The 27,776-nt window shown below is 45.8% G+C and overlaps 1 protein-coding gene across 1 annotated transcript in view; it reads left to right on the top strand.

Moving 5' to 3' along the window:
* The first annotated feature begins 7,895 nt into the window (after positions 1 to 7,895).
* EFCAB6 (EF-hand calcium binding domain 6) overlaps positions 7,896 to 27,776 on the top strand; it is a 79,012-nt gene continuing 59,131 nt past the window's right edge. Inside the window, exons 1-7 of the mRNA XM_069967992.1 lie at positions 7,896 to 8,042; positions 9,993 to 10,213; positions 10,986 to 11,077; positions 11,933 to 11,999; positions 22,158 to 22,294; positions 25,194 to 25,312; positions 27,649 to 27,776. Coding sequence (XP_069824093.1) covers positions 7,898 to 8,042; positions 9,993 to 10,213; positions 10,986 to 11,077; positions 11,933 to 11,999; positions 22,158 to 22,294; positions 25,194 to 25,312; positions 27,649 to 27,776 — 909 coding nt within the window. The 5' untranslated portion in view covers positions 7,896 to 7,897. The remainder of the gene's footprint in view (positions 8,043 to 9,992; positions 10,214 to 10,985; positions 11,078 to 11,932; positions 12,000 to 22,157; positions 22,295 to 25,193; positions 25,313 to 27,648) is intronic.

Here is a 27,776-nt window from a genome sequence, read left to right as displayed (position 1 = left end):
GGGGGGGAGGCGAGCCTCCTCAGTATTCACCAGACACCTTCCTGCACTTTTCATAGCCGCACCGACAAAAAAAAAATCCAGTCGTCCGAGAAGCTTCTCTATAATTCCAATGGGGATGGATGTGACCTCTAGAATGGGCCCTATTCAACCTTAAAGGGGTTATCCCTGGTATAAAAACCCACAGTTACTTTTTTTTTTGCAAAAACAGCGCCACCCCTGTCCTCAGGTAATGTGCGGAATTACAATTCAGCTCTATTTACTTTAATGGAACTGAACTGCAATACTGCACCCAGACTGAGGACAATAATATGATTATAATATACCAGAACATGATGTAGTGTAACATTGTATAACATAATAACACTATATAGTAAGAATAGGGAACCTTTAGCCCTATAGCTGTTGCAAAACTACAATTCCCATCATGCTTGGACAGCCAAAGCTAAAGCTTTGGCTGTCCAGGCATGATGGGAATTGTAGTTTTGCAACAGCTGTAGGGCCGCACTTTACTACCTGTCCCATACAGTATATAGGGCTGTTACTATAACAATACTACACGTCTATTTACTTCTCCCCGCATTCATAGACTCTACTATAGTCCCGCCCTCTCTCCATAGCAACCCATTCGCCAATAGAAATTCTGTAACTCACTTGCACGTGACTTTTTAACCCAATCGCTATGCTGCAGCCGGTTCCCACAGCAACAGCGTCCTGGAAACACGCTAATGCCGGATGCTGAGTAGCCAGAGTCATAGAAGTGACGGGTCCCGGTATGAACCCCGCAGCGGACTGACCCCCCGGGCACTACACAGGTAATGCGACCCCCGGCAGCATGGCGCCAATCAGTGCCCCTTCTTATACTTCCTTCACATACGGAGCTTAGCCACAGCTGGCTATATGTAACGCCAACCAATCAGCTTTCAGCTTTTATTTCTTAGTGCAGGTATGAAAACAAAAGAAGCAATGTGATTGGCTGCAGACAAGTGCAGTTACCCATAGCAACCAATCAGATTTGAGCTTTTCCTTTCACAGTGCAGCATAGGAAACAAGAAGCAATGTGATTGGCCGAGAAACGCAATTGTCCATAGCAACCAATCAGATTACAACTTTTTTTTTCTTCTTCACTAGAAGAGGCAATGGGATTGGTTGCCATGGGCAACTGCTGTATTGTTCCTCTATTTTTTATTTGTAAAACTGAATATGGCTATATCCATGTACCTCAACCTGTGGCAACACTACAACTCCCATAAGCATGCTGGAAGTTGTTGTTCTGCAGGAACCCTACCAGTCTATTTAACACTTAAGTGACCACACCATTTTGATTAAGAAATTTATTTATTTATTTTTTTTTCTAATAAAACTTTATTTTATTTTTACGTCAATGTGGCCATATAGGGGCTCGTTTTTTGTGGGACAAGTTGTATATTTTTTTTAATGATGCTATTAGGGTAATGATAGTTTACTGTATATCTTTTATTATTTAGTTATTGGGGAGGGGGGGAACAGCAATGAAAGGGGACCTCTCTTTCTGCTCGTGCAGCAGGATGCCTTTATTAGAATCCTTTTCTAGTCCACTTTTAAAGAGGACCTGTCACCCCCCGTGCCGGGGTGACAGGCTTCCGACCCCCCGTTACAGCCCCCTATACGCACCTGATCCCGCTTCCTGATCCGGTCGGGTCACGAAGATATGAGCGCCCGAAGCCCGGCGCGCTCGCTCACAGGAGAGTTCGATGCCCATAGAGAATGACGGAGCGTCGGACTCCCCATTCATTCTCTATGAGCGTTAGACTCTCCTGTGAGCACGTGCGCCGGGCTTCGGGCGCTCATATCTTCGTGACCCAACCGGATCAGGAAGCGGGACCCGGCGGGATGAGGTGAGTATAGGGAGATCTAACGGGGTTCGGGAGCCTGTCACCCCCCTCCTTTAAAGCGAGTGGTATACAGAACGTCCAGGAATACCATACACTCGCATAGTAAGTAAATTACACCACTCGCTTCAGGAGTGGACAACGAACCTTCCAGGGTTTAGAAGGGGTATCCTGCCACTTTTTTTTATAAAATTTTTTATTAAAGTATTGTATTGCCCCCCAAAAGTTATACAAATCCCCAATATACACTTATTACAGGAAATGCACATAAAGTGTTTTTTTCCCTGCACTTACTACTGCATCAAGGCTTCACTTCCTGGATAACATGGTGATGTCACTTCCTGGATAACATGGTGATGTCACTTCCTGGATAACATGGTGATGTCACTTTCTGGATAACATGGTGATGTCACTTTCTGAATAACATGGGGATGTCACTTCCTGGATAACACGGTGATGTCACTTCCTGGATAACACGGTGAAGTCACTTCCTGGATAACATGGTGATGTTACTTACTGGATAACATGGTGATGTCACTTCCTGGATAACATGGTGATGTCACTTCCTGGACAACATGGTGATGTCACGACCCAACTCCCAGAGCTGTGCGGGCTGTGGCTGCTGGGTAAGATGATGGCAGGAGAGGGCCGCTTCTAGGTAAATTTGACTACAGGGCGAATCTTGCTAAAAGCAACCCCCCCCTCCCCATAGTAATAATCCCCTTGTGCTCCCCCCATAGTAATAATCCGCCCCTGTGCTCCCCCTATAGTAATAATCTCTCCCCCCCAACCCGCATTGCCAAACACCATGTTATCCAGGGAGTGACATCACCATGTTATCCAGGGAGTGCTATCACCATGTTATCCAGGAAGTAACATCACCATGTTATCCAGGAAGTGACATCACCATGTTATCCAGGAAGTGACATCACCATGTTATCCAGGAAGTGACATCACCATGTTATCCAGGAAGTAACATCACCATGTTATCCAGGAAGTGACATCACCATGTTATCCAGGAAGTGACAGCACCATGTTATCCAGGAAGTGACATCACCATGTTATCCAGGAAGTGAAGCCTTGACGCAGTAGTAAGTGCAGGGAAAAAAGCACTTTATAAGGCCCCCTTCACACGTCCGGAAAATCTGTCCGGATTTCCTATCAGGAAATCCGGACGGATTTCCGGACTCATAGACTAACATTAGACACGGACACCCTTCCGGATTTTTCCGGAAGGGTGTCCGTTCCGGAAAATAGGACCGGATTTTTTAGATCCTGTCCTATTTTCGTCCGGAAATCCGGCACGGACGCCCCCATAGAAGTCTATGGGAGCGCCGGAATCACGGGCATTTTCCTGATGTATATCAGGAAAGTGCCCGCGATTCCGGACTGGTAGAGAGCCAGCCCCGGCCGCCGTCCGATCACCCGCACACCCCCATCCCCCCCGCACCGCACCGCACACGCTGCCCGGCACTACAGATCCCCCCCCCCCCGCCGCCGCCGCCGCCGCATCTGACCCTCTCAACCCCCCCCCCCACCCCCCGGGAACTCACCACCGGGCCGGCCGCCGGATGCTCCAGTACCTCCGCCGCGACCCCGCCGCCGCCCCCGCCCCCGCCGCCGCCGCCCCCGCCGCATCTGACCCTCTCCCCCCCCCCCCCCCCCCCCCCCCCCCCGGGAACTCACCACCAGGCCGCCCGCCGGATGCTCCGCACCTCCGACCGCCGCCGCTGCCCGGACCTCAGCACTGCACTCTGACCCGGACCCCAACCTCGCGGCCCCGACAGAGCAGGATCCGGGACAGGTGAGATTAGGGCTACTACTCCCACCATGCTCTGCTGGCAGGCCATGATGGGAGTTGTAGTTCTGCAGCCTGTGGCCATCCAGGTTGCAGAAGTACAACTCCCATCATGGCTCTGCTGGCAGGCCATGATGGGAGTTGTAGTTCTGCAGCCTGTGGCCATCCAGGTTGCAGAAGTACAACTCCCATCATGGCTCTGCTGGCAGGCCATGATGGGAGTTGTAGTTCTGCAGCCTGTGGCCATCCAGGTTGCAGAAGTACAACTCCCATCATGGCTCTGCTGGTAGGCCATGATGGGAGTTGTAGTTCTGCAGCCTGTGGCCATCCAGGTACACGGGTACCTGTGATTTATGTTGGCATACTAGACAATATTATCTCATCAGGAAATCCTGAAGGTTTTTCCTGATGGTTTCCTGATGGTAAAAACGGATTACTGTCAGGAAATCCTGATACTATCCTGATGACATTTAAGGTCTCCTGATCAGGATTTCCTGACAGTAAAAACTGACACGGACGTGTGAAGGGGGCCTAAGCATTTCCAGTAATAAGTGTATATTGGGGATTTGTATAACTTTTGGGAGACAAGACAATACTTTAATAGAAATTTTTGCCAGACTTCTCCTTTAAGCCAAAAAGTGTTGTTTTTATTGCATTCATGATTCCCAAATTTATAGGGGTTTTTTTTGTTTGTTGTTTTACGTTTTTTACTTTCACTCAGTAAAAATAAATTAAACATTTTTTGGCTTTGTGTCACATTAATTGCAAGAGCCATAGAGTTCTTACCTTTCCTTTACCAGAGCGGCTCGTTTTTTGCCGGATGATTTGTCCTTTTCATTTGTATCATTATGGCTACGGCAATCCTTTTTTTTTTTTGTTAATTTATTTTTTTGCACAGTATGCTTTGTATCTTTATTAATAATAATATTTTCTTTCTATTTTTTCATTAGCAAATTGAATTTTTTTATCTATTATCTCAAGAACACTTTATTCAACTGAGCTGTGTAAAGGCTCAATAAACGACCATCGATCAATAAAATCAGTGATCATTGTCTGGACCAACTAGGCCTCATAACAAAACCCCTGTATAATACACAGCAGTAAGCCTGTAGTATGCACTGACGGGCATCCAGGCAGGGTCTAATAGGAGTACCAAGATGGCAGACTTGGAGGGGGGGGGGGCTGTCATTAGGCCGCCAATGCCATAGAACATTATTGGCTTGCAGGACCCTGACTGGCTCAAAGAAATAATTTAGATATTGCAGCCAATTTGTATTGGTACAGAACAAGCAGAGAGAAGTGCACAGCAACGAGCTTCTCTCCTGCAGGGAGCAGAGAGGTGGAGATAGCAGTTGTTAATTGAGCACTTTTCCCTTCCTGTTCTAGTGATAGATGAGGATCTCAGCACCCAGACCCAGATGAAAACCATTGACATGTCTGTGCCGTGTTAAAAACATTAAAGGGGTACTCCGGTGAATTTTTTTTTTCTTTTAAATCAGCCGGTGTCAGCAAGTTATAAAAATTGTAATTTACTTCCATTAAAAAAATCTCCAGCCTTCCAGTACTTATCAGCTGCTGTATGTCCTGCAAGAAGGTGTGTATTCTCTCCAGTTTGACACAGTGTTCTCTGCTGCCACCTCTGTCCATGTCAGGAACTGTCCAGAGCAGGAGAGGTTTTCTATGGGGATTTGCTGCTGCTCTGGACAGTTCCTGACATGGACAGAGGTGGCAGCAGAGAGCACTGTGTCAGACTGGAAATAACACACCACTTCCTGCAGCACATACAGCAGCTGATAAGTACTGGAACACTGGAGATTTTTAAATAAAAGCATATTACATATCTGTATAACTTTCTTAAACCAGGTGATTTGAAAGAAAACATTTTTTTTGCTGGAGTTCCCCTTTAAGTAACAGTTTTGCACATGTTGATAATGCATTGCTATGGAAGCAACTTTTTTCTTGCAGCATCTACACAAACATTTTCTTTACATAATGTTACATACTGTGTATATACTGTTATACTGTAGTTATATAATGGACTGTGTTGTTCCAGAGATGTATAGCGTCTATGGGGATTACGTTGCTATACGCTGTGCATAATACCTATGTATACAGACCACAATGCAGTGCACCGTATAGTTCGGTGTTGTGTTTATGAAGCCTAGGGTTGTGGTCATTATATATATATATATATATATATATATATATATATATATATATATATATATCTATCTTTGTTATTTGTCGCCTGTTGCTTTCTCATTGAGGTCAGGAAAAAATGAAGCAGGATTTAAAATGATTATTTTATGGTGAATATTAATATTTTAAGGGGTATTCCGGGAAAAATTAACTTTTCGGAAAAGTAGGAGATCGTGGGGGGTCCGACCCCTGAACCCCCAGGCGATCTCCGTATAGGACGCTCTGTTATGAATAGATTCCTGGGTTGGCACGTGACCCGCTTCTCTCACCTTCCTCCGCGTGGTCCAATTGGCGATCTGCTGATTGAGTCTGCCACAGGCAGGCTAAATCAGCAGAGCGACTATAACACTGATCAATTTTATGCCTATGGTGTAGCATTGTACAGTGTCTGCAGTTGAATGATTGCAGGTGAAAGTCCGCCAGGGGGACGTAAAATGTGTAAAAAAAAAAAAGTAAAAATGTTTTTTTAAAATACCCCAAAGCCCCTCCCCCAATAAAAGTTAAAATCAACCCCCTTTCCCATTATATAAATAAAACATATAAAAATAAATAAACATATGATATACCGTAGCATGCGTAATTGTCCAATCTATTGAAATATAACAATCGCCATCCCGTACAGTGAACGGCGTAAACGAAAAGAGGGAAAAAAGCACCAGGATTACTGATTTTTTGTTACATTATATATTAAAAAAAAATAATAAAAAGTGATCAAAAAGTCCAATCTTCACAAATATGGTATTATTAAAAACTAGAGATCATAGCGCAAAAAATGACATCACATACAGCCCCGTAGGTGTAAAAATAAAACTGTTCTAAGCGTCACAATAGTCCCATTTTATTTATAATTAATTGCAAAAAAAAAAGGATTTCATAAAAAATAAAATATATAGCATTAGAGAATCTGTGTAACCTGCATATGGTTGTGTTCGAACTGACGTATAGAGTAATAGTATCATGTTGCTTTTACCATATAGTGCATTACGTAGACACAGGAACCCCCCAAACGTTACCATATTGCATTCTTTTTTATGATTTCACCAATTTATATCTTCATAAATAATATATTTGGGATTCCGTCATACATGTTATGGGAGAATGAAAGACGCCATTACAAAGTACAACTATTCTTGTAACAAACAAGCCCCCACATGGCCTGTAGATAGAAAACTGATAGTGCTAGAGCTCTTAGAAGGGGAGGAGGGAAAAAACAAAACGCAAAAATGAAAATTTGCGCGGTCCACTGGGTCATTTTGGATTTGGTCCCCAAAGGGTTAAACTGACACAATTGCGCACATTTTTGTATACGCTAAAAAAAAAAAAAAAAAAGCATTTTGATATATTTTTTTTTTTATAATAAAAGTCAATGGAAAAACAGATGAAAAAAAACATAGTGTGAACGCAGCCCAACAGAGGCAGCTCGGAGTGCAGAGTCCTAGACATGATCCAGGATTGTGGCTTCATGGGCAATTCCAGTGTTTAATAAGCCAGACTTGTCAGGAGAGCTGCGGCTTCTCTTTAGGCTGTATGACAACCCCCCTGGGGGTTCCACTGGCAGCCATATTGGTTGTCATCATAAGACGAGATGGCAGGATAGAATTTTTAGTTCTGTGACAGACGAGGACGATTCAAGGACTTTCCCATTTATTAATATATTTTTCTGTTCTCCCCCGCGACGCAGTCCCACGCGTTTCCCCGCCAGTCTGAGGCGTTCCTCCATTTTTAGGTCTGGTTGTAATTGACAGCACTTTAATGTCAGACTCTTTTGTGTCAATCACGGCCTTTGTGAAGACGCGTCTCCCGCACGCACATTTTCAGAAGTTTAATGGTAACATGTGAAAACATTATAAAATTCTTCAGGCAACGAAATGAATTACGATCAGCCAGAGACTAAACGCGCGTGACGTCTCCCCCAGGACTCATCTTACTTATTGGCAATTAATTCAGCAAAGTATTATTTGGGGTAATGTACCATTCACACTGGTATTTGTTGTTCTGTCATTTTTTTGTTTTCTTTTTCTGATAGGAAAACATGCAATCCAAAATCATGAATTCCGGGAGTTTTACCGAATTGCGTCCGCTGACACGAGGCATCACCTTTAGCGGCCGGCCGTATTCTTCCCAGTGCCGGACCCTGTCGCGAGCCAGCAGCGCTTCATCTGTTAGATCTTCTCTACGTAAGTTTCATCATTTATTTTCTACATTTGCTTTCTACATTGCTACTGCTCTGGACAGTTCCTGACATGGACAGAGGTGGCAGCAGAGAGCACTGTGACTGGAAAGAATACACCACTTCCTGTAGGACATACAGCAGCTGATAAGTACTTGAAGAATGAAGTAAATTACAAATATGTATAACTTTTGACACCAGTTGATTTGAAAGAATTTTTTTTCAACGGAGTTCCCCTTTAAATATAGTCCCCAGTAAGTTCCCAGTCAGTCTCCTTTCCTATTGGCAGCAGTAAAAAGTACTCAGGAAGTTTCCCAATCAATCTCCTTCCCCCTCTAGCTACTGTAAATTAAAGGGTTTTCCAGAAAAAAATGAAACATTTATAAGCTATTAATACAGTACTTGATTGGTGAAAATCATGATAAATCACTGTCCACTGGACACTGTCCATATAGGAGAGGGGGCCCAGCTGCTGTACAGCCCCACCTAGGTGACACTGTCCATATAGAAGAGGGGGCCCAGCTGCTGTACAGCCCCGCCTAGGTGACACTGTCCACATAGGAGAGGGGGCCCGGCTTCTGTACAGCCCCACCTAGGTGACACTGTCCATATAGGAGAGGGGGCTCGGCTTCTGTACAGCCCCGCCTAGGTGACACTGTCCACATAGGAGAGGGGGCCCGGCTTCTGTACAGCCCCACCTAGGTGACACTGTCCATATAGGAGAGGGGGCTCGGCTTCTGTACAGCCCTGCCTAGGTGACACTGTCCATATAGGAGAGGGGGCGCAGCTGCTGTACAGCCCCACCTAGGTGACACTGTCCATATAGAAGAGGGGGCCCAGCTGCTGTACAGCCCCGCCTAGGTGACACTGTCCATATAGGAGAGGGGGCCCAGCTGCTGTACAGCCCACCTAGGTGACACTGTCCATATAGGAGAGGGGGCCCGGCTGCTGTACAGCCCCGCCTAGGTGACACTGTCCACATAGGAGAGGGGGCCCGGCTTCTGTACAGCCCCGCCTAGGTGACACTGTCCACATAGGAGAGGGGGCCCGGCTTCTGTACAGCCCCGCCTAGGTGACACTATCCATATAGGAGAGGGGGCCCGGCTGCTGTACAGCCCCGCCTAGGTGACACTGTCCATATAGGAGAGGGGGCCTGGCTGCTGTACAGCCCCGCCTAGGTGACACTATACATATAGGAGAGGGGCCCAGCTGCTGTACAGCCCCGCCTAGGTGACAATATCCATATAGGAGAGGGGGCCCGGCTTCTGTACAGCCCCACCTAGGTGACAATATCCATATAGGAGAGGGGGCCCGGCTTCTGTACAGCCCTGTCTAGGTGACAATATCCATATAGGAGAGGGGCCCAGCTGCTGTACAGCCCCGCCTAGGTGACAATATCCATATAGGAGAGGGGGCCCGGCTTCTGTACAGCCCCGCCTAGGTGACACTGTCCATATAGGAGAGGGGGCGCAGCTGCTGTACAGCCCCGCCTAGGTGACACTATACATATAGGAGAGGGGGCCTGGCTTCTGTACAGCCCTGCCTAGGTGACAATATCCATATAGGAGAGGGGGCCTGGCTGCTGTACAGCCCCCCCTAGGTGACAATATCCATATAGGAGAGGGGGCCTGGCTGCTGTACAGCCCCACCTAGGTGACAATATCCATATAGGAGAGGGGGCCCGGCTTCTGTACAGCCCCACCTAGGTGACAATATCCATATAGGAGAGGGGGCCCAGCTGCTATATAGCCCCGCCTAGGTGACACTATCCGTATAGGAGAGGGGGCCCAGCTGCTATATAGCCCCGCCTAGGTGACACTATCCGTATAGGAGAGGGGGCCCGGCTGCTATATAGCCCCGCCTAGGTGACACTGTCCATATAGCAGAGGGGGCCCAGCTGCTATATAGCCCCGCCTAGGTGACACTGTCCATGTATCCATGTGGTCTTATGTTTTAGGGTCTTCAGTCATCTCTGTGCCCGATCCCGGACTGTCACTACAAGACATTGAAAGGATATTATACCAAAGGGTCAATGAGATTCAGGAAGAACTGAAAAATGCGTTTCTAGCGTTGGACGCGGATCAGACATTGACCGTGACCAAGGGCCAGCTGTACCGAGTCCTGAAAAATTTTATCCTGACCCTCACACAGTCACAGTATCAAGAACTGCTAACCAGGGTGAGTGACTATACCGCCATCCTGCCTATCCACCAGCTATGTACTGTACTATAGATGTTACTATACAGGGGACTGAGCAGCCGCCAGCTATAAGATGTTACTATACAGGGGACAGCAGCCGCCAGCTATAAGATGTTACTATACAGGGGACTGAGCAGCCACCAGCTATAAGATGTTACTGTACAGGGGACTGAGCAGCCGCCAGCTATAAGATGTTACTATACAGGAGACTGAGCAGCCGCCAGCTATAAGATGTTACTATAGAGGGGACTGAGCAGCTGCCAGCTATAAGATGTTACTATACAGGGGACTGAGCAGCTGCCAGCTATAAGATGTTACTATACAGGGGACTGAGCAGCCGCCAGCTATAAGATGTTACTATACACGGGACTGAGCAGCCGCCAGCTATAAGATGTTACTATACAGGGGACTGAGCAGCCGCCAGCTATAAGATGTTACTATACAGGGGACTGAGCAGCCGCCAGCTATAAGATGTTACTATACAGGGGACTGAGCAGCCGCCAGCTATAAGATGTTACTATAGAGGGGACTGAGCAGCCGCCAGCTATAAGATGTTACTATAGAGGGGACTGAGCAGCCGCCAGCTATAAGATGTTACTATACACGGGACTGAGCAGCCGCCAGCTATAAGATGTTACTATACAGGGGACTGAGCAGCCGCCAGCTATAAGATGTTACTATACAGGGGACGCCTTCTATAAGACATTCTTATATGACTTCTTATAAAGCTCCTGTCCTCTTCTGTCCTCAGATCCCGCTCCTGGATAATGGCGCAGTCCCGTATCTAGAATTCTTGGCACAGTACCTGCGGTCTGGCACCAGCGGAGCTCAGGTGAAGAGGAGGTAGGTCGCTCAGAACGTCCCTTGTTTAGTTATTACAAATAATCAGTAGTTGCTAGGAGAGCGATGTATTATATCCCATTGTCCTTCCCTCCATGCTGCCAGGCAGACAGATATTGTCTCCATTGAATCCTCATTTCTGGTTTACCACCTGCAGCCTAGTGCGGGGAATAGGCCGCGTGTGGTGACAACACAAGGACGTGAAGGAACGCTATACATAGCAACGTGGCCGGGGTTGTGTGTACAGGAAGCTGGAGCTGTCCATGGTACAACTACAGCTATAGCAGGGATTCACCAGTAATAGCAGCCATTATGGGTTATCCTGACTTGGATAAACATGGCTGCTTTCTTTAAGACACAGCACCACCCTCATCCTCAGTTTGGGTGTGGATTTTGCCTTCCAGATGAACAGTAGAGACATCTAAAAAACCCGGTGATATGCCGCCATATACTGTAGAGTATGTAACTTTTACACTTGTGCCCTACGAGGCAAAGATGTGTCACATACTGTCAAAAGGGGATGCCAACATATACATGCACAGCCCATTTACCCATCTAGGGTCATTTTCTGAATGTATATGTGTTATTACATGGACCATAAAGTATAGGTTGCAGGACTTTAGGTTCTGAATAAAAACTGGTAGAGGTTCAGAAAATTTCACAAATCAACTCACTAGCTGACCACCTTTCAGCCATTGAAGTAAATGGGTCCCATGCCTAACTTTGCACAGATTGCTGAAGGCTCCTTGCCCCATAGGGCACAGTCATAGTGTGCACTGGCCATCAGATGTGAACATTGCCGTATATCTGATCCTTACAGTCAGTACAGGGTGACTGGAGATGTTTCCTCTTTTTCAGGTGGAGCTGTTCTCAAGCCAATCAGGTGATGACGCTCAATGAGCTGGAGACCCGACTGAAGCTGATGGTAAATGATTACACATTTATTGTATGACTCTCTCAATCCCTATGACGGGACTTTTGACTCACTGTTACCTAGTCTTCTCAAAAAAGCAAAAAGAAGATGGCACTCACCAACTTAATGTAATGCTCCGGCTTTATTGGACAAATGAGGTGCAGGGGAGTAAGAAGTCAGGTGACCGCGGTTTCGCAGCAGAACAACGCTTTGTCTAGCCCTGCAGTCACCTGACTTCTTACTCCCCTGCACCTTGTTTGTCCAATAAAGCCGGATGATTACATTAAGTTGGTGAGTGCCATCGTCTTTTTGCTCTATTTTGAAGTTTTGGACATGCCTATCTTCTAGGCTGCTTACTGTTGGGGGTCTGCCGGTATACCTGCCACGTTGGGTGTGAGGCAGTGCCATCCATTTTTTCTTTTGTACTGTTAATCTAGTATTACCATCTATCAAGTGGAGACATATTATTAAGACGCATTTATGATTTTCGGGAGTCAGACCCTTGGGACCCCCCACTCATCCTGAGAGTGCTGATACAGTGCTGGAACTCCCATAGACCTCATACACACAGGAGAGCTATTGTCTTCTATGGGCCAGTGCACATGACCTTCCATTCCCACCATCCCTTCATTTGTCTGGAGCTTCTCTATCCTTTACCTTAGAGAATGAAAACAATTTTTTTTATTTAGCCTCTATGGGTTTATTTTTTTTTTAAAGCCCTAATTTCAAAAAAATGCAATAAATATTTTCACCACTAGGTGGTGCATTGCACTACAAATGTCTCAAAGGTCTTACAGCACACCATGTGGTCAGGCTTGGTATTACACGTAAAGCACATGACAACTGCCCATGTCCTAATGGGGCGTATGGACACTGTAGAGGGAAGTTACCCTACTCGGGGGCAGCTCTGGTGAATCCTACAGGCCATGTATTATGGAGATACATCAGTGACATCATAGAGAGTACATAGAATGTGTCCCTTTGCTCTGATAGAGTTAAGTATATTTTATTCAGCATAAATTACGCTGTCACTTTTGTTCTTTTTTTGTAATACAAATCATGGGTGGCAGGTGTGAATTTACACCTTCCAGGGGTGGAAGGGAGAGGAGACATCTGCCTCAGCCTCCTGCAGCACGTGTAGTGTTATCTCACTAGCAGGTAACACGTAAAGTGTCTCCGTACCCAGGCGAGGCGCAGCCTGATTATTCACGGACGGCGAGAAGACGTTTCCTTAACCGTTAACGCACCTTTAGTTGCCGTAGACTGGGAGGATTACGTATGGCCGGATCCCAGTCCATTACATTACAGCTGCCTCATATACTTTGCACTTCAGCCGCTTAACATTTTACGCAGTCGCTGTTTGCTGATAACCGCCATTATTTGCAGCTGCACAGATTAACCCTTTACAAGCTGACACATACAGGGTGATAGAGGGGGTTTCCATATGTCAGACACCCCCCTCCCCCCCTTTGTGATGCCCTGTGACAGCTTCAGAAGGGGGTCGCGTTGCGTTCTCATTGGTGTACGTATTAGATACTCGTCTCTCGCTCTGATGCCCCCAGGTTCTTAGGTTAGTGCCGGCTTTGCTGGTGATAATTAATATCTAGGTTAATTACAATGAGCTCATTACACAGTCATTAGAGGAGCCTTGTTCCAGCCGCCTGATCCTGTTACTCCGCTCACCTCCTCTTGTCAGATTCCAGTAATTAATCTGTATCATACAGATCGCGTACGGCCGTGCGCCACCGAAATGCTGCAGAAACTCTGCAGCGTAAATCTGTCACATGATTATAGTGAGAGTCGCCTTCTATGGTGCACAGCTATTTCTCATTCACTACAGATCAGGGAGGCAGGACCAGAGCTGAGTTGTTTTCCAGTAATACACACACACGGACTTCCTTTCCCTTACTTCTCTGACTAATCACAGCGCAGTATATACAGTATATAGTAGAGTGCCCTGAACTGCACATCCTGACACTTAACAAAGGACTAGATTGTATATGGAGGGAGAAGAGGTTACTGATACACTGGGTTTGCTATGTGAGCAGATGTGAGAGAAACAAGGAAAGAGTTACACCAAGCCAGCTTTGGCCATCTCGGCATGATAGAAATTGCAGTTTTGCAACAGCTGAAGGGCCAAAAGTTCTTCACCCCTGCACTAAGCATTGAGTTTCTACTGAAAGACTAATGGGGAAGGGTGGGGAGATTACCCTACAGGACATACAATAGTACATACACTGGTATTTTATGGGTGGTGAGAGATGAGAAGGAAGCCTTGATTTACCTTTTATTAAGAGTGTGGATCATCTTCAGCAGGCAGACAAACAGCTTGCAAGTACACAGCCCAGACTTTCCTAGATTCTCTCTTTCTCCCTCCTGCACATAGTACAAGGTCATCCCCTTTACATAGGATATACAATAACAAGCTGACTGGTGAAAATTCAACAATGGAACTTGCTGTTTTGACCGCAATATGCCTGAGACAGCTATCTCTGAGGCTTACATAGGGGATTAGGATGTTTCCTGTCTCTCCATTCTGATGTAAGTCTCTACTCTCAGTTCTTGGGATCAGTGGATAGGAAATAAGAAGCTGAGATGAGAATACCCCTTTAAGCTGATGGTTAGTCAAGAATTTCAAGCTATAGTATATACACCCAAACGTTTCCGTATGCTGTGGTGTACTGTGAGTTTTATTCTGTGGCCGATACACATATAACTTATATTACACGATACTGATTCTTTGAAATAATCACTTTTAATAGCTGTATATTAAGGAATGGCGCAATACACCATATTGCCATATAGATGGCGCTGTTGCTTCTTGTTGTTATTAGAGAACTTTTACAGCAATACAAATAGCTAGGGATGATTATACACTCAATACTTATTACTAACCTTCTAGAAAGGTATAGACTTGTAGAAACTTCATCCTGGCCTGTACATAGCAAGATGGACCTCACCAGAGTCGTCTCCAGGTCACCCGTTACAGTCACTAGACAGGACAGGCCTCTTGTCCTTATGGACATCTCTTTAGGGCCATAACTCGGATCATAGGTTCATCTTTACCTATGTTAAGCTTGTGTATCCGAAACTACAGCTCCCATCATGCCTGTCGGTAGTTTTGCACTGTTATAAAGTTGCATGACTATTATGGGGACATGACAAAAAGGCTCGATCATTCTTCTGGCCGGGCTGCACAAATGATCACTGGATCGCTCATGCTTCCCCTTCAATTGTTTCATTGCTTTCCAAACACACACCTCCTCTTTACACAGGGTTGAGTTCAGCCGATACTGATGATTTAAAGGGATTTCCCAGAATAAAGGGGTATTCCCATCTGAACCAGCCCTATAGAGAATGAATACAGTGATGGGTAAAGTACTCCAGTACTTCATTATGGGGTGATTGCTTCTGACCCACAGTGGTTATCTAGTTATTCCCTATCCTATGGACGCTCAGATGGAAATACTCTGGCCAAAATCTTTTTTTTTTTTTCAAATCAGAAAGTTATATAGATTTGTAATTTACTTTTATATAAAAAAATCTCAAGTCTTCCAGTACTTATCAGGTGCTGTATGTCCTGCATGAAGTGGTGTATTCTTTCCAGTCTGACACAGGGCTCTCTTCTGCCACCTCTGTCCATGTCAGGAACTGTCCAGAGCAGGAGAGGTTTTCTATGAGGATTTGCTGCTGCTCTGGACAGTTCCTGACATGGACACAGGTGGCAGCAGAGAGCACTGTGTCCGACTGAAACACAGCAGGACATACAGCAGCTGATAAGTACTGGAAGACTGGAGATTTTTTAAATAAAAGTAAATTACAAATCTATATAACTTTCTGAAACCAGTTTCGCCAGGGAAAATGCAGAGAATCCTTTTAACTCCTGGGTCCCGTCTCCCATGACAGCCCAGGTATAATATAGCTGACCACTAAGCTATAGCAATATTACCCAACCTGTGGCTCACCACATCTCATAGCAGGCTGGCTGTCAGGGCATGCTGGGAGTTGTAGTTTTAGAGAGGCACAGGTTGGAGGACACCCTAGAAGAGACCAACCCGCTGCCACCTAGACTGTACGGTGGCGCCATTGTCTATCTACAAGGGGTATATGAATACTAAAGTCATACACTTCTCACAGATCCTCTAATATCGTCATTGTGTTCCAGTGACTGCAGACTATTATCCTTTCTCATCGTGGCTTTCCTTCATCTTTAGTACAGACTCCCCGCTCTTTCAGCTCTACTGGAAGTTCGGAGCCTGAAAACATTATAAAGTTACCCGGGGTTTCTAATTGCCGAGGCTCGGGTGATTTATTACCGCTCTGCCCCTTGATGGCGCTGCTGAGTATTCCAGCGTCCCGGGCCGATCTCTCCTCTCGCCTCTCGCGTTTGATGCAAAGACGACTGCTTATTGTACATCAGTTAATCCCTTCGCTGCCGGTGGGTCTGGAGAAGCGCCGAACGTTTTTTAGCCGGCGTGTAATAAAAGTCTATTCTAAATTATTGACTTTAATCACGTCTCTGCGAAAATTATACAGACATTATAAATAAAGCGCTATCAGGGAGAGGGAGAACGCGGAGCGTGATGAACGGGGTCATCCAAATGCTGCCAGCGTATGACTGTAATATGCTCCTATATAGGAATTATTAACTATTTACATGCTGCCCCATCATACGTTCGGACTCTCTGGCAACTCACTGCTACAACTGGACGCCATTTTTGCACCCCCCCCCCCCTACCGACGTGTTTGCTTCTAGGTAACCCACAGGGAGCAGGAGAGCCGTTCTTTTCTTCTTCAGCTATATAGGATGTCTCCATTGAACATAGATGCGCCATATCATAACAACTACAGACAGGTCAAGTGAACAATGGTGCCCGTCCAAGGGTGGGATATACTTTTAGTCAAAAAGTTGGTTCTTAAAGGGGTATTTTATTCAAACATAACTTTTCATATGTTGCTGCCCATGGTGAGACTAACAATTCCTTCCATACTTGTTATTATCTATTCAGTCTCCTCCCCCCAGTTCTCAGCTGCTGCTTTTTGCTAAAGACACAAAAGTTTGTGTGTGAGCTTTGCTCTCTGTCTCCCCCTCCTCCCTTTTGAGACAGATCATGTAAACAAGTCCCTGGCAGGCTGTATCTGCCACATTGTAGCTTCTTTGTAAGGCTGGGAGGGTTAATCTGAGGTCAGATTGCTGATAATAGATGATAACAAGTATGGAAGGAATAGTTAGTCTCACCATGGGCAGCAACATTTGAAAAGTGGAGGGTGTTTGGCGTCCTCCGCCTGCTTGTACCATGCTATGAGAAAATTCGCTGAATAATAAAGGAACATTTTCTGCTATATCGGTGAGTGCATCCAGATTCATCTTCTTTCTGAACGCTATTTGAAAGGTTATGTTTGAGTGGAATACCTCTAAAGTTGATGTTGGAAGCAAAAAAAATGGACAAGCGCAAGGATCGGTGCGACTGAAGACGGTCAAACGGACATCTAGACGATTGAGTCAGAGCTAGAGTTGACCGAACTTATTCCTGTGTTTGCGGCATTTGAGTGTCGGTGACTGCAGTGTGATGCATCTCTAAGAGAGTCCTGAAAAACATGGATACAGCCTATGGCTCTCTAGGGCTCCATCCAACTTCAGCAGCCACCGCTAACCCAATGCGGCACGCTCGGATTCGGACAAACCAAAGCGCACTCGAAGTTCACTAAGCATCTCCAGAATGGCTGGTCTTGTGAGTTGTTCTTGGTAGGTAGTGGTTGGTATCTACTAAACAGAAGTACTATGGATGAACTAAGAATGGGTCATGGGTGACCGAGGATCACTAATGTTGGGGGCAAAGGTTAGTCTTTTTGGTCTGGTCCCAAAGAAGAGCTGGTGTAGACCAAATTGCTGGAAAACTATAAGAGAGAGGGGACAGATGTGTATGGGACAGGGTAGCGGCCGTAATAGCGGTAATAGTGGTGTAATAGCGGTGCGCGGCCGGCGACTGATCATTTACATTACCTATCCAGGCTGCAGGGCTCCTCTTGCAGTCTCCTCCCCGGGTCCCGCGCACTCCAGCTTCAGAGCGGCCTATCTGAGCTGACAGGCTGCTCAGCCAATCACAGGCGGGAACCGCCATGGCCAGTGATTGGCTGAGCGGCCTGTCAGCTGAGACAGGCTGCTCTGGAGCTGGAGCGAGCAGGACCCGGGGAGAAGAAGACCGCAAGAGGAGCCCTGCAGCCTGGACAGGTAACCGATGTCGTTGCCGATGTCCCTGCAGCCCTTGTGAAACGATAATTGGGCTGTGTAATAGGCCCAGTAAATAAGTGCCGATCTAGCAGATCGGCGCTCGTTTACAGTTATTATCGGGCCTTCATCGTCCTGTGTAATAACACCCTAAGAGAGAGATCCTTCTCTGCAGTTTCTCCAACACAATCGTAAGAAACATCCTATGAGCACGAGTAGATACACGGTACCATCTAGAAGGCACCTCTTTCAAATGGGAGAAGATAGAAGAGGAATTGGCAGGGGGGAATGTTTCCTTCATCTCTTCATGACAGTTTTCTCCTATGGAAGAAGGAGACTGTCAAAGGGACAATGCACCATCTTCAAGGGTCATATAGTTATAGATTGGCTCCAAGAACATGACAGCTTCTTTTGGCCTCCACAGTCCTCAGATCTTAAACCTATAGAGCAGGGATGAGGAACCTTATAAAATGATAAATCCTATCAAGCCTAAACAGCCATAATGTGGAATCTAAATCATGATGAATTGCCGCTGCTCTGAAGCAATAGTAGAAGACAGTCTCCAATGATGGCCGTGATGGCATGCTCATAGGTGCCCCCCCCCCCCAACATGACGATAAGGTGGTCACAGGTCTACGCACCCAGTTGTAATCCAATATATACTCCATGTCCTACAAAACACCAGTCTATTCATATACAATAGCCATTGCTAATAAGGCAGCACAAGTTCCATGTTCCAACAGGTCTGCGTACAAGGCCGGACCCAACCGGGGAAATGCCGTCTCATCCTCAAACACATTCATTTTTATGTAAATGCAAGTCAACTAGCCATACTGGACACTACAGTTAATTAAAAACAGAAGACGAACAAAGTAATAAACTCCATTTGTTTTTCTAGGCAAGCTGCCAGGGCCTGGAAGGCTTCCAAAGCTACCAGCTGGTAAATAGGATATATGCACAGCAGGGCGCCAATACTCTGTAGAGTGTAAACAGATGGAATCAATAGAGAAAGACAAGTTAGACTGCGCTACTGCAGGAATACAGCCAGAACGCACAACCTCACTGTCTAGATACTTATCCTGTTCCAGTTCATTTAGTAGCGAATGTCTCTTGATATCTGCTCATCTGTGTCTCTTTTTTTTATCTTCTTCGTCTTTCTTCTACAATGACAATTTCAAGATAATGCTGCAGAAGGAGAAAGAGAAAAAACAATGGACCATAAAATGACCCATGGTGCCCGTCCTGGACCTGCAGGGGCATCAGTCCTGGCCTATGTCCACTCATAGGTGATGGTCTGTCACCGACCCATCCGCCGGTGATTGTTTCATGTGAGCAGTTCACCTGTGCAGACTTCGGAGAAGATGTCAATAAAATGGCCCCTCGGGGGAGTGATTTTCTGGTTTCATTGCCTGCATCATATTGTTATGTAAATATTCCAAGTGCGAAGGCGTGCCGAGAACCCTTAACGGAGCCATAAACCGGCGGAGATGGTGTCGATTCTCAAAGTCAGTCAAAGGACAAAGAGTTTGTTTAGGGGTTAATAGAGCTAAGTGTATAACTTTGACATTTTGGCGAATTTGGAACCATCCTAAACCAGTGATTTTTTTTAAACCGGGCACAAAATTCACAAACATCAGTAGGGTAGTCGCATTAACCAAGGGCAGTACTGCTAGCATTGTGGCTGATATCAGGGAGGCTCAGGCATTTGGGAAGAAGGATTTGCAAAGCAGCTCTCTGATGTCACCTTTTGGAGGTTGCCTTTCCTTCAAGTTAGTGTTTGACTCGATAAGAAGCCTTTGGACATGACCGTGAATGCAAACCAAGCCAGCCAACTCTCCAGAAGGAGAGTTTACCCATCTGTAGACATCTGTTTTAGGATTGTTGGCCCTCGTCAGTACCGAGCAGGGTGGTGGCTGGCTGCAGAGAGGCCTACCGTTGTGGGGCCAAAGGGATAAGGTTTCTCCTTGAGTAGAGCATCCATCATAAGGACATATGGAGACTTGTAGGCTATTAATTCTCCACTGGAAATCCAGGAAAGGATATTTAAAGTAGTTCTCTCATGCCACCTTTTGGAGGTAGCTTTCCCTTTAAGTCAATGAAGGACTCCGATAAGAAGCCTCAGGACCTGAATAGGAATTTAACTCAAGCCAAACAACTCTCCGGAAGAAGATTACCAATCTGTAGACAGCTGTTTCAGGCTCATCTCCCCTCGTCAGTAAAGAGCGGGGTACTTGCAACCTATAGGTAGCTACTATATAAGTCAATGTCCGACCCATTAAAGAGCCTTCAAACATGACTAGGGATACTAGTCAAAACTAGACAATAGAGATGAGCTAACTTGCTGAAAGTTCAGGTTCACATGAACATGAACAGTTGACATTTGAATCCCGCTGCCTGGAGAAAGTGGATACAACCCGAGGACTGCCTGGAAAACATGCATACAGCCATAGGTTGTGTCCATGATTTCCAGGCAGTCCTCAGACTACGTCCACCCTCTTCAGGCAGCCTGATTCAAATTCAGATCATACGGGTTTGTGGGAACCTGAAACATCCGTAGAAACTGGTTCATATTGAGGAGGTCCAGCAGATGGATGGAGTCTTAGAAGTGGAGCTGTATGGACATATATGCAAATTAGGTATCCAGAAGAAGGGTTATCTACCCTATATCTGTATATCCGGTCTATCTGACCAGGGATGTCTGTCAAACTCTAGAGCCAACTCTATTCTCTATAGCGTAGAGCCCTGTTCATTGACAACTGATTCCATTGAATGACAAGATGGCAAAAGATTCTTGATACATTGAAAGCTATGGCCATGGAAAGTTGTACTATGCTCATTGTGGACATAGGGGGAGGTGACAACCGTTGGGGGAGGGGCATATTTCAGGCTAAGAGAAGCAGTTGTCAATTTTTGAAAGTATGAATAAATTGACAACTGGTGATTACCATTTATCTCGTCAAAGGGGTGTGTCCCTACCCAACTGGCTCTGATTGGACAGTGTCAGAAAGTATCGGGACATATATAACACCTTTCTCATTGAAAATGGAGTCCATCCTGCAGGTAGCATGCTATAGAGCAGGATAAGCTTGTCCCCAAATATATATATATATATATATATATATATATATATATTGTGGCATGGTGGGGCTGTAAGAGGCAGTTCTGGGCCTCTGGAGTGGGAATTGGAGTTCAGGTGGAGCTCCTGCTCCAGATACTTCACTCCAGTCCAAGAGCTAATGAGGCTCTGAAACCACCTGGTGGATCTATTAGAGACTCCAGAGCTTCCCAGGTGGTGGCTCCCAGGTGAAGACTCCCAGGGTGGGAGAACAGGCAGCACTAGGCCTGTGGGAGCTGCAGACAAGAAGTCTGGGTAAGACCAGTGGAGCTGGTGATATTGAGCATTAGGCTCATAAGTGACAGCTAGGGAAGCTGTGGTGTTAGTCAGTGGCTAGACGGCCTAGGTTTTATTTTATTGGCAGTGTTGCCTATGTCTTGTGTTTTTTGAACGGATAAATAAAGCTGACTGAGGTCCGTATAAAGCATACAGCACTGACTGGACTGCAATTTGTGATGTGCCAACCGTCTCAGGCCCAGGAGATGGCGATCCCAGCGAGTGAGTAACCCCCAGATTGTCACAATATATACTGTATATATATATTTATATATAGGATAATGAACATATTTATTTATGTAAATCTTTGGTCATTATGGGCTAAGTAGTCAAGTGGGCGGTTCTATATAATGATTGACAGCTATCATTGTATAAGTGCATATAGAGAGAGCGCAGATTCAGTGCACTACATTAGTAACTAATGTTATACTGCCCCCTATAGACAGGATTGTGTATCTGTCTGCAGTTTACAGATGAGCCTTGTCATTACCCTCATTACTCTTTCCTATGATGATAGCCTCTGTCCTAATGATTGACTTTCCTCCACCAGATATCTCAGAATCTGAAAAACATAGTAAGATCCTGTCGGCTCTTCGACTACAATCAAAACGGACAAATCCAGAAGCACGAACTTCGTCGCGTCCTGGAGAATTACTGCTTCAAGATGAAAACCGTGGAGTATGAGAAGTAAGGACGATATGTATGGGTATATACTAGTATGCTGTGAGTTTGTGCCAGTTATCTGATTCTAGTGATTAAAAGGATTTTCAGGGAAAAAAATTTGTAATATTGACATCCAAAATGTCCGACATTGTTCACATGTGGAATATTTAATGCAGAATGTACTGTAACTATTCGATCTATTAGATGGCCTGATAATCGGGCAGTAAGGTCTGCCTGGACATCGTTAGCGATGTCCATGAGGGTAATGACAAGGCTCGATACCTTACCTCTCCCCACTCCTAGTCTTCTCTCCTTTGCTCGTCAGCTTCCCGGCAGCAGCAGCGTCTAAGCACCCTGTCAGCTGACAGGCCACTCAGCCAATCACAGGCCAGGACTGCCACGGCCTGTGATTGGCTGAGCAGCCTGTCAGCTGCCGCTGCTGCCGGTGGGTCCAGGAAGTTGGGGAGCACAGGAGAGAAGACCGGGAATCGTCATCCGTATGATCGATGTCATTGGCTGATCATTGTCTCTATTACATGGCCATTCCTTTTTCCAGGCAATTAAAATAATTACAAAGTTATATAACCATGAAATGGGCTTTAATTACCGGTCTGGCCCCCTTCCCCTGGACCGGAAAATTCAGCCGCCGCCATCTAGTGACGACTAAGTTATCTGTAAAAGGAGACTTGGCTTAACAAGCGTTACCAGATGACTGACAGCTTGCTTAGTTCCAATTGGCTGAGAAGGCCATCTGAGCCCCTGAATGGAGGGACAGGAGAGGTTTTCTAATGGAATTTGTTACAGCTCTGGACAGTTCCTGACATGGACAAAGGGGGCAGCAGAGAGCATTGTGTCAGACTGGAAAGAATACACCACTTCCCGTAGGACATGCAGCAGATGATAAGTACTGGAAGACTTGAGATTTTTAAATAGAAGTAAATTAGAAATCTGTATAACCTTCTGAAAACAGCTGATTTGAAAGAAAAAGATTTTCGCTGGAATACCCCTTTAAACATTACACAGCACCAATGGAGATTGATGGCCGTCCATGTACCACTATGATAGATGCCAGTAGCGAGACCTCCTCTTACTTTAGCTTCATGTTAAGAAAGACGGTCCTGGATAAGAGACCTCCATAGTCTCTAAGGATGTTTTTACATGGACATGAGAAGAGATGATCGAACAGCGCTGATGTTCAGGTTCGTACAAACTCGAACCATCGGTATTTGACTCCCGCAGTCTTCCCATTCCGTGGGGAAGGTGGAGACAGCCAGAGTCACGCCTGGAAAACAGTAATACAGCCTGGGCCATAGGTTGTATTCCTGTTTTCCAGGTGGGACTCTGGCTGTCTCAACCTTCCCAACAGAACGGGAAGACTGCGGGAGTCAAATACCAATGGTTTGAGTTCGTACGAACCTGAACATCAGCGCTGTTCGATTATCTCTAGATATGAGCACCACTCAACTAGGTAAGTATGGGCAGGACCACACAAGCTATATCTAGAACATTCATACAGCCCTTTTCTTCTATTATTCAACAACCTCACATCTCCTATGACACAGTTCAGTGTGTGACTAACAATGGAGGTCAGAAGCGTGCGATCAGCTGATCACTGGGCATATTATTATCCCGTTCCTTGGTATGGTCGCCTCTATCTCCGTACCATCTTTACCTTCTTCTAGTTTGCAAAAAAAAAAAAAAAGTCCACATTGTTTCCAACCCCTCTCGTATAATGAAACGCTCTCTTCTTATAGATCCCATTAATAATCCTTCTTACTAAGTGGAAATAAAAACACATCTGCCACTCTTAAGCGCAGTCAGAGCGGCGAGAGATTTCACAGATCATCACTTAGATGAATGCCGGGTTATATATCGACTCGAGAGCGGAAAGTTACCTGGAGATGAAGAGCCGCTTATTACCAAAGTTGTGGGTTATTAGAAGTGATCCTCCTGTAATGTGACGGCGATGGAGGTGCCCCCCCCCATAAAGCGACGCAGGTTAATTCAATTAAAAGGAGAATACCCGGAGTCTGTGACGGAGCTCCCCTGTTCCCTGGCCAAAATCCCGCCGGCATTCTGAAATTAGGAAGGCAATAACCCAGCACAGTGCTTTATTCCACACTAAACCCGGCATTTTTCACCGCAATCTGAAAACAGCTTAGATCCTTAAATTGAATTTGTATCCATTCCAGAATCACATAAGCAGTAAATTATAAAACGCCTGCACAGTTTTCAATTAAACTGCGAAGACACAAGGCAAAGGGTTTCAAAAGCGATAGTGAGTGCGGTGGGTGGATGATGGCGGTGGTGTGTGGGGGTGTATGGGGGGGGCAGACAATTCATTGCTCGCCAGCCGTCCTCCCTGGAGCGGTGCTGCACCGTTACAAGCCGGTGCGCTCCGCGTACAGCCGGAATAAAGAGAGCAGTGAAAAGTACCGGCGCCGTAACTTTTCATGTCCGTAATAAAGAAACTCTCGCATGCAGGGCGATAAAATAAATGAAATCTAATGTATGGAAATATGGAGAGGAGAAGAAAGATGGAAAATTAAAGGAACTCTTTGGTGAATAATAAGAATGTGTCCGGAAATGAAGGAACAGAAACTCAACCGGAGGGGATAGATAGGTACAGGCAATTGCGGGCTATAGAAGTGGCGTGTGCCCAGTGAACCAGCGAGAAACTACATGTCAATGAGTGTCTGTCAGGTTCTAAAGCTGGGGGCCTACCGGAAGATTCTCCGGTCCTCTTGTGGGCCAGTCCGGCACTGCACACATTCATCAGCCGTCGGCTGCCCTCTTTGGCTGATTGTTGTCTTTATTACACAGAGCGATACCGGCCTGATTTGATCAGTTATTGCTCTGTGTAATAGGGCCCTTAAAGCGTCATAGCGACATGTCAAATCCTCATCTCTTTGTCTCCCTCCAGATTTTGGAATCGATACTGTATAGGTAAGAAGCACACCCTGGATTACAAGGAGCTGCTGAGAAATCTTGGTATTAATGTAGAACAGCAGAAGAAACCCGGACAGGAGAGCGTTGCACAAGGTAATGGTGAGCGTGAAAATGACGGCCTCTTCTTCCATCCATATTCATATTGGTTGAAGGAGCCATATTGAATGCATAAAAAAGTATACCAATAAAGTATTACAGCCTTCAATTGACTTATAGTGTAAATAGGCACTGTTGGTAGGTAAAACTTTTGACAAAAACGTTTCGATCAGTCAGGCTGAATAAATGATTTCCATCCGCCAGCTCCATTATAAGTCAATAGGGCCACTGGATGGAGATAAGCAGGGAATAAAGCGTGCTGCCGCATGCTTCTTCCTACTCAAATACCCGATCGGTGGTGGTCTTAGCAGTGAGACCCTCAACCAATCAAAACTTTTGACATGTCCTTGTGAGTCATACTCACCTGTCCTGGTCAGGATGTGAATGCAGAACACCTCCCTCTCCCACTGGTTACTGTATATAACGCTCTGGTATAAATCTATATGGCCGTAGGGACTGACTCCACATTTGTTGCATAACTATGATGTAACACCTCTGCACTTTACTGTTTTTGCTTCTTACATCGATTTCAAGGGATCAACCTCCCACATGATAAAGTGAGTGCTTTAGAAATCTATTGTATGTGTGCTTGTTCTCTTTCTTGTTGTTGCTACCTTTCCTGTAGTAGTTTTAGTTTTTGATATTTTACTATCTTATTTGCTATTGTTATTCATCCAGAGATATCATTTTTTTCCTACATGGCTGGGGAGTGGGGGTGGAGGAAATGAAAAAAAAAAAAGTCATACTCACCTACCTTAAAGGGGTACTCTGGCCAAGCTTACTTTGTATAGAGCTCGGCCACTGCTATTCTGTGCCATGACATCACCTGCAGAGGGCGTCTCTTGCTTCAGGCTGTGCCGCCCTCCTCTGCAGAGACAGCGCTGTGCTGTACTCTTGCAGTAAGTGACAGTATGGCTCTGCCCTGTTGGCTGTACTCTCATTTACTGCGAGTGCTGTATCTAAAGAGGAGGGCAGCACACCCTGAAGCAAGAGGTGCTGGAGCGCAGCTGTGCCATGATGTCACACTTCCAGCGGCGGAGCTCCATACAAAGTAAGCTTGGCCGGTGTAACCCTTTAAGTTCTTCACAGCTCTTAGTCTGAATTCATCCAGTCATCACTGCTTGCTCAGTCAGTCATTGTCCTGTCCCAGTCAATAACTGACTAAGCGAGCACTTCCTGGCAGGAAAAGCGTGGACGAGCAGGGAGCTGATGACGTCAGACTAAGGGTCCTATTACATGAAACGAGAATTCATCGAGTCGGCCGATTATCGCTCCCTCTAATAAACAAAACGATCAGCCGATGACAACGTTCATCGACTGATCATTGATATAGGTATGGACCTATAATTGTCAGGCACCGACCGCGCATCTCTACATACATGTAATAGTGGTGCGCAGCCAGCGGCTGAATATATGCAAACTGCATACATTACCCATCCATGCTGCAGGGCTCCTCTTGCGCTCAGCTTCTCCCCAGGTCCCGCGCGCTCCAGCTTCAGAGCGGCCTGTCTGAGCTGACAGGCCGCTCAGCCAAACACAGGCTGGGACCGCCGCGGCCAGTGATTGGCTAAGCGGCCTGTCAGCATGGACAGGTAATGTATACAGTTTAAGCAAGGGCTGCAAGGACATCGGTAACGATGTCCATGCAGCCCTTGTTAAACGATTATCGGGCCATGTAATAGGCCCAGTAAATGAGCGCCGATCTAGCAGATCGGCGCTCGTTTACAGTTATTGGGCCCCCAATGGCCCATGTAATACTACCCTAACCCTCTTCTTGGTGGATGTTTACATTGGACTAGTTTTGAAAGATTAAACACCACCGACGTGGGTCTAGTCTAGCACCAGTTCACACTACCTGCGATATTTCTCAGCAGTAGTGCCGGGACAACTCAACATATGTTTACTAAATTGCCAATACAAAGAGATTTCGTTGCATGTTGGTGTATCATTGACATCAGTGCGAGCTGTTCAAATACATGTATGCGGTGAGCTCCCCCTAGAGGTGGCTGCGGGAAGAAAGAATTATATAGATTTAAAGGTTTTTTTTAAGTCCTTATTTTGCTAATAAATAGTTTTAATAAAGTTGTATTACTTTGTAATATAACATACTCACATACTCAGAAAGGGGAGACCAAGGTTTGTGTCTGGAATTGAATTTGTGACTAGGAGTAGATGGTTTCTGCGATAAAGTCACTGACTCTTCTGATGGGCACATCGGAGGTGCTGTCCTTCCTCGTCTGTAGGCCTGTGTGCTTTTGGCCTTACTTTTTTTTCGCATGGAATACAGACAACATATAAGAATGGATATCTAACTTGCAAACTTTTGCAAACAGCATTAAACTGGGAGGTGACCAAGCTGGATCGGGAGAAGCAGAAAAGGTGGAGATTGCCGTCCTCACCCAATGGTTTCAATGCTGAGGATTGTACGTTGGAGGACCTTGAAGGGATATTCAAGAAAAAG

This window comes from Dendropsophus ebraccatus, chromosome 1 (genome assembly GCF_027789765.1).
Source record: "Dendropsophus ebraccatus isolate aDenEbr1 chromosome 1, aDenEbr1.pat, whole genome shotgun sequence".
NCBI classification, from domain to species: Eukaryota; Metazoa; Chordata; class Amphibia; order Anura; family Hylidae; genus Dendropsophus; species Dendropsophus ebraccatus.
Note: the sequence above shows the minus strand (reverse complement) of the source record. Positions and strands in the feature narration are given on the sequence as shown.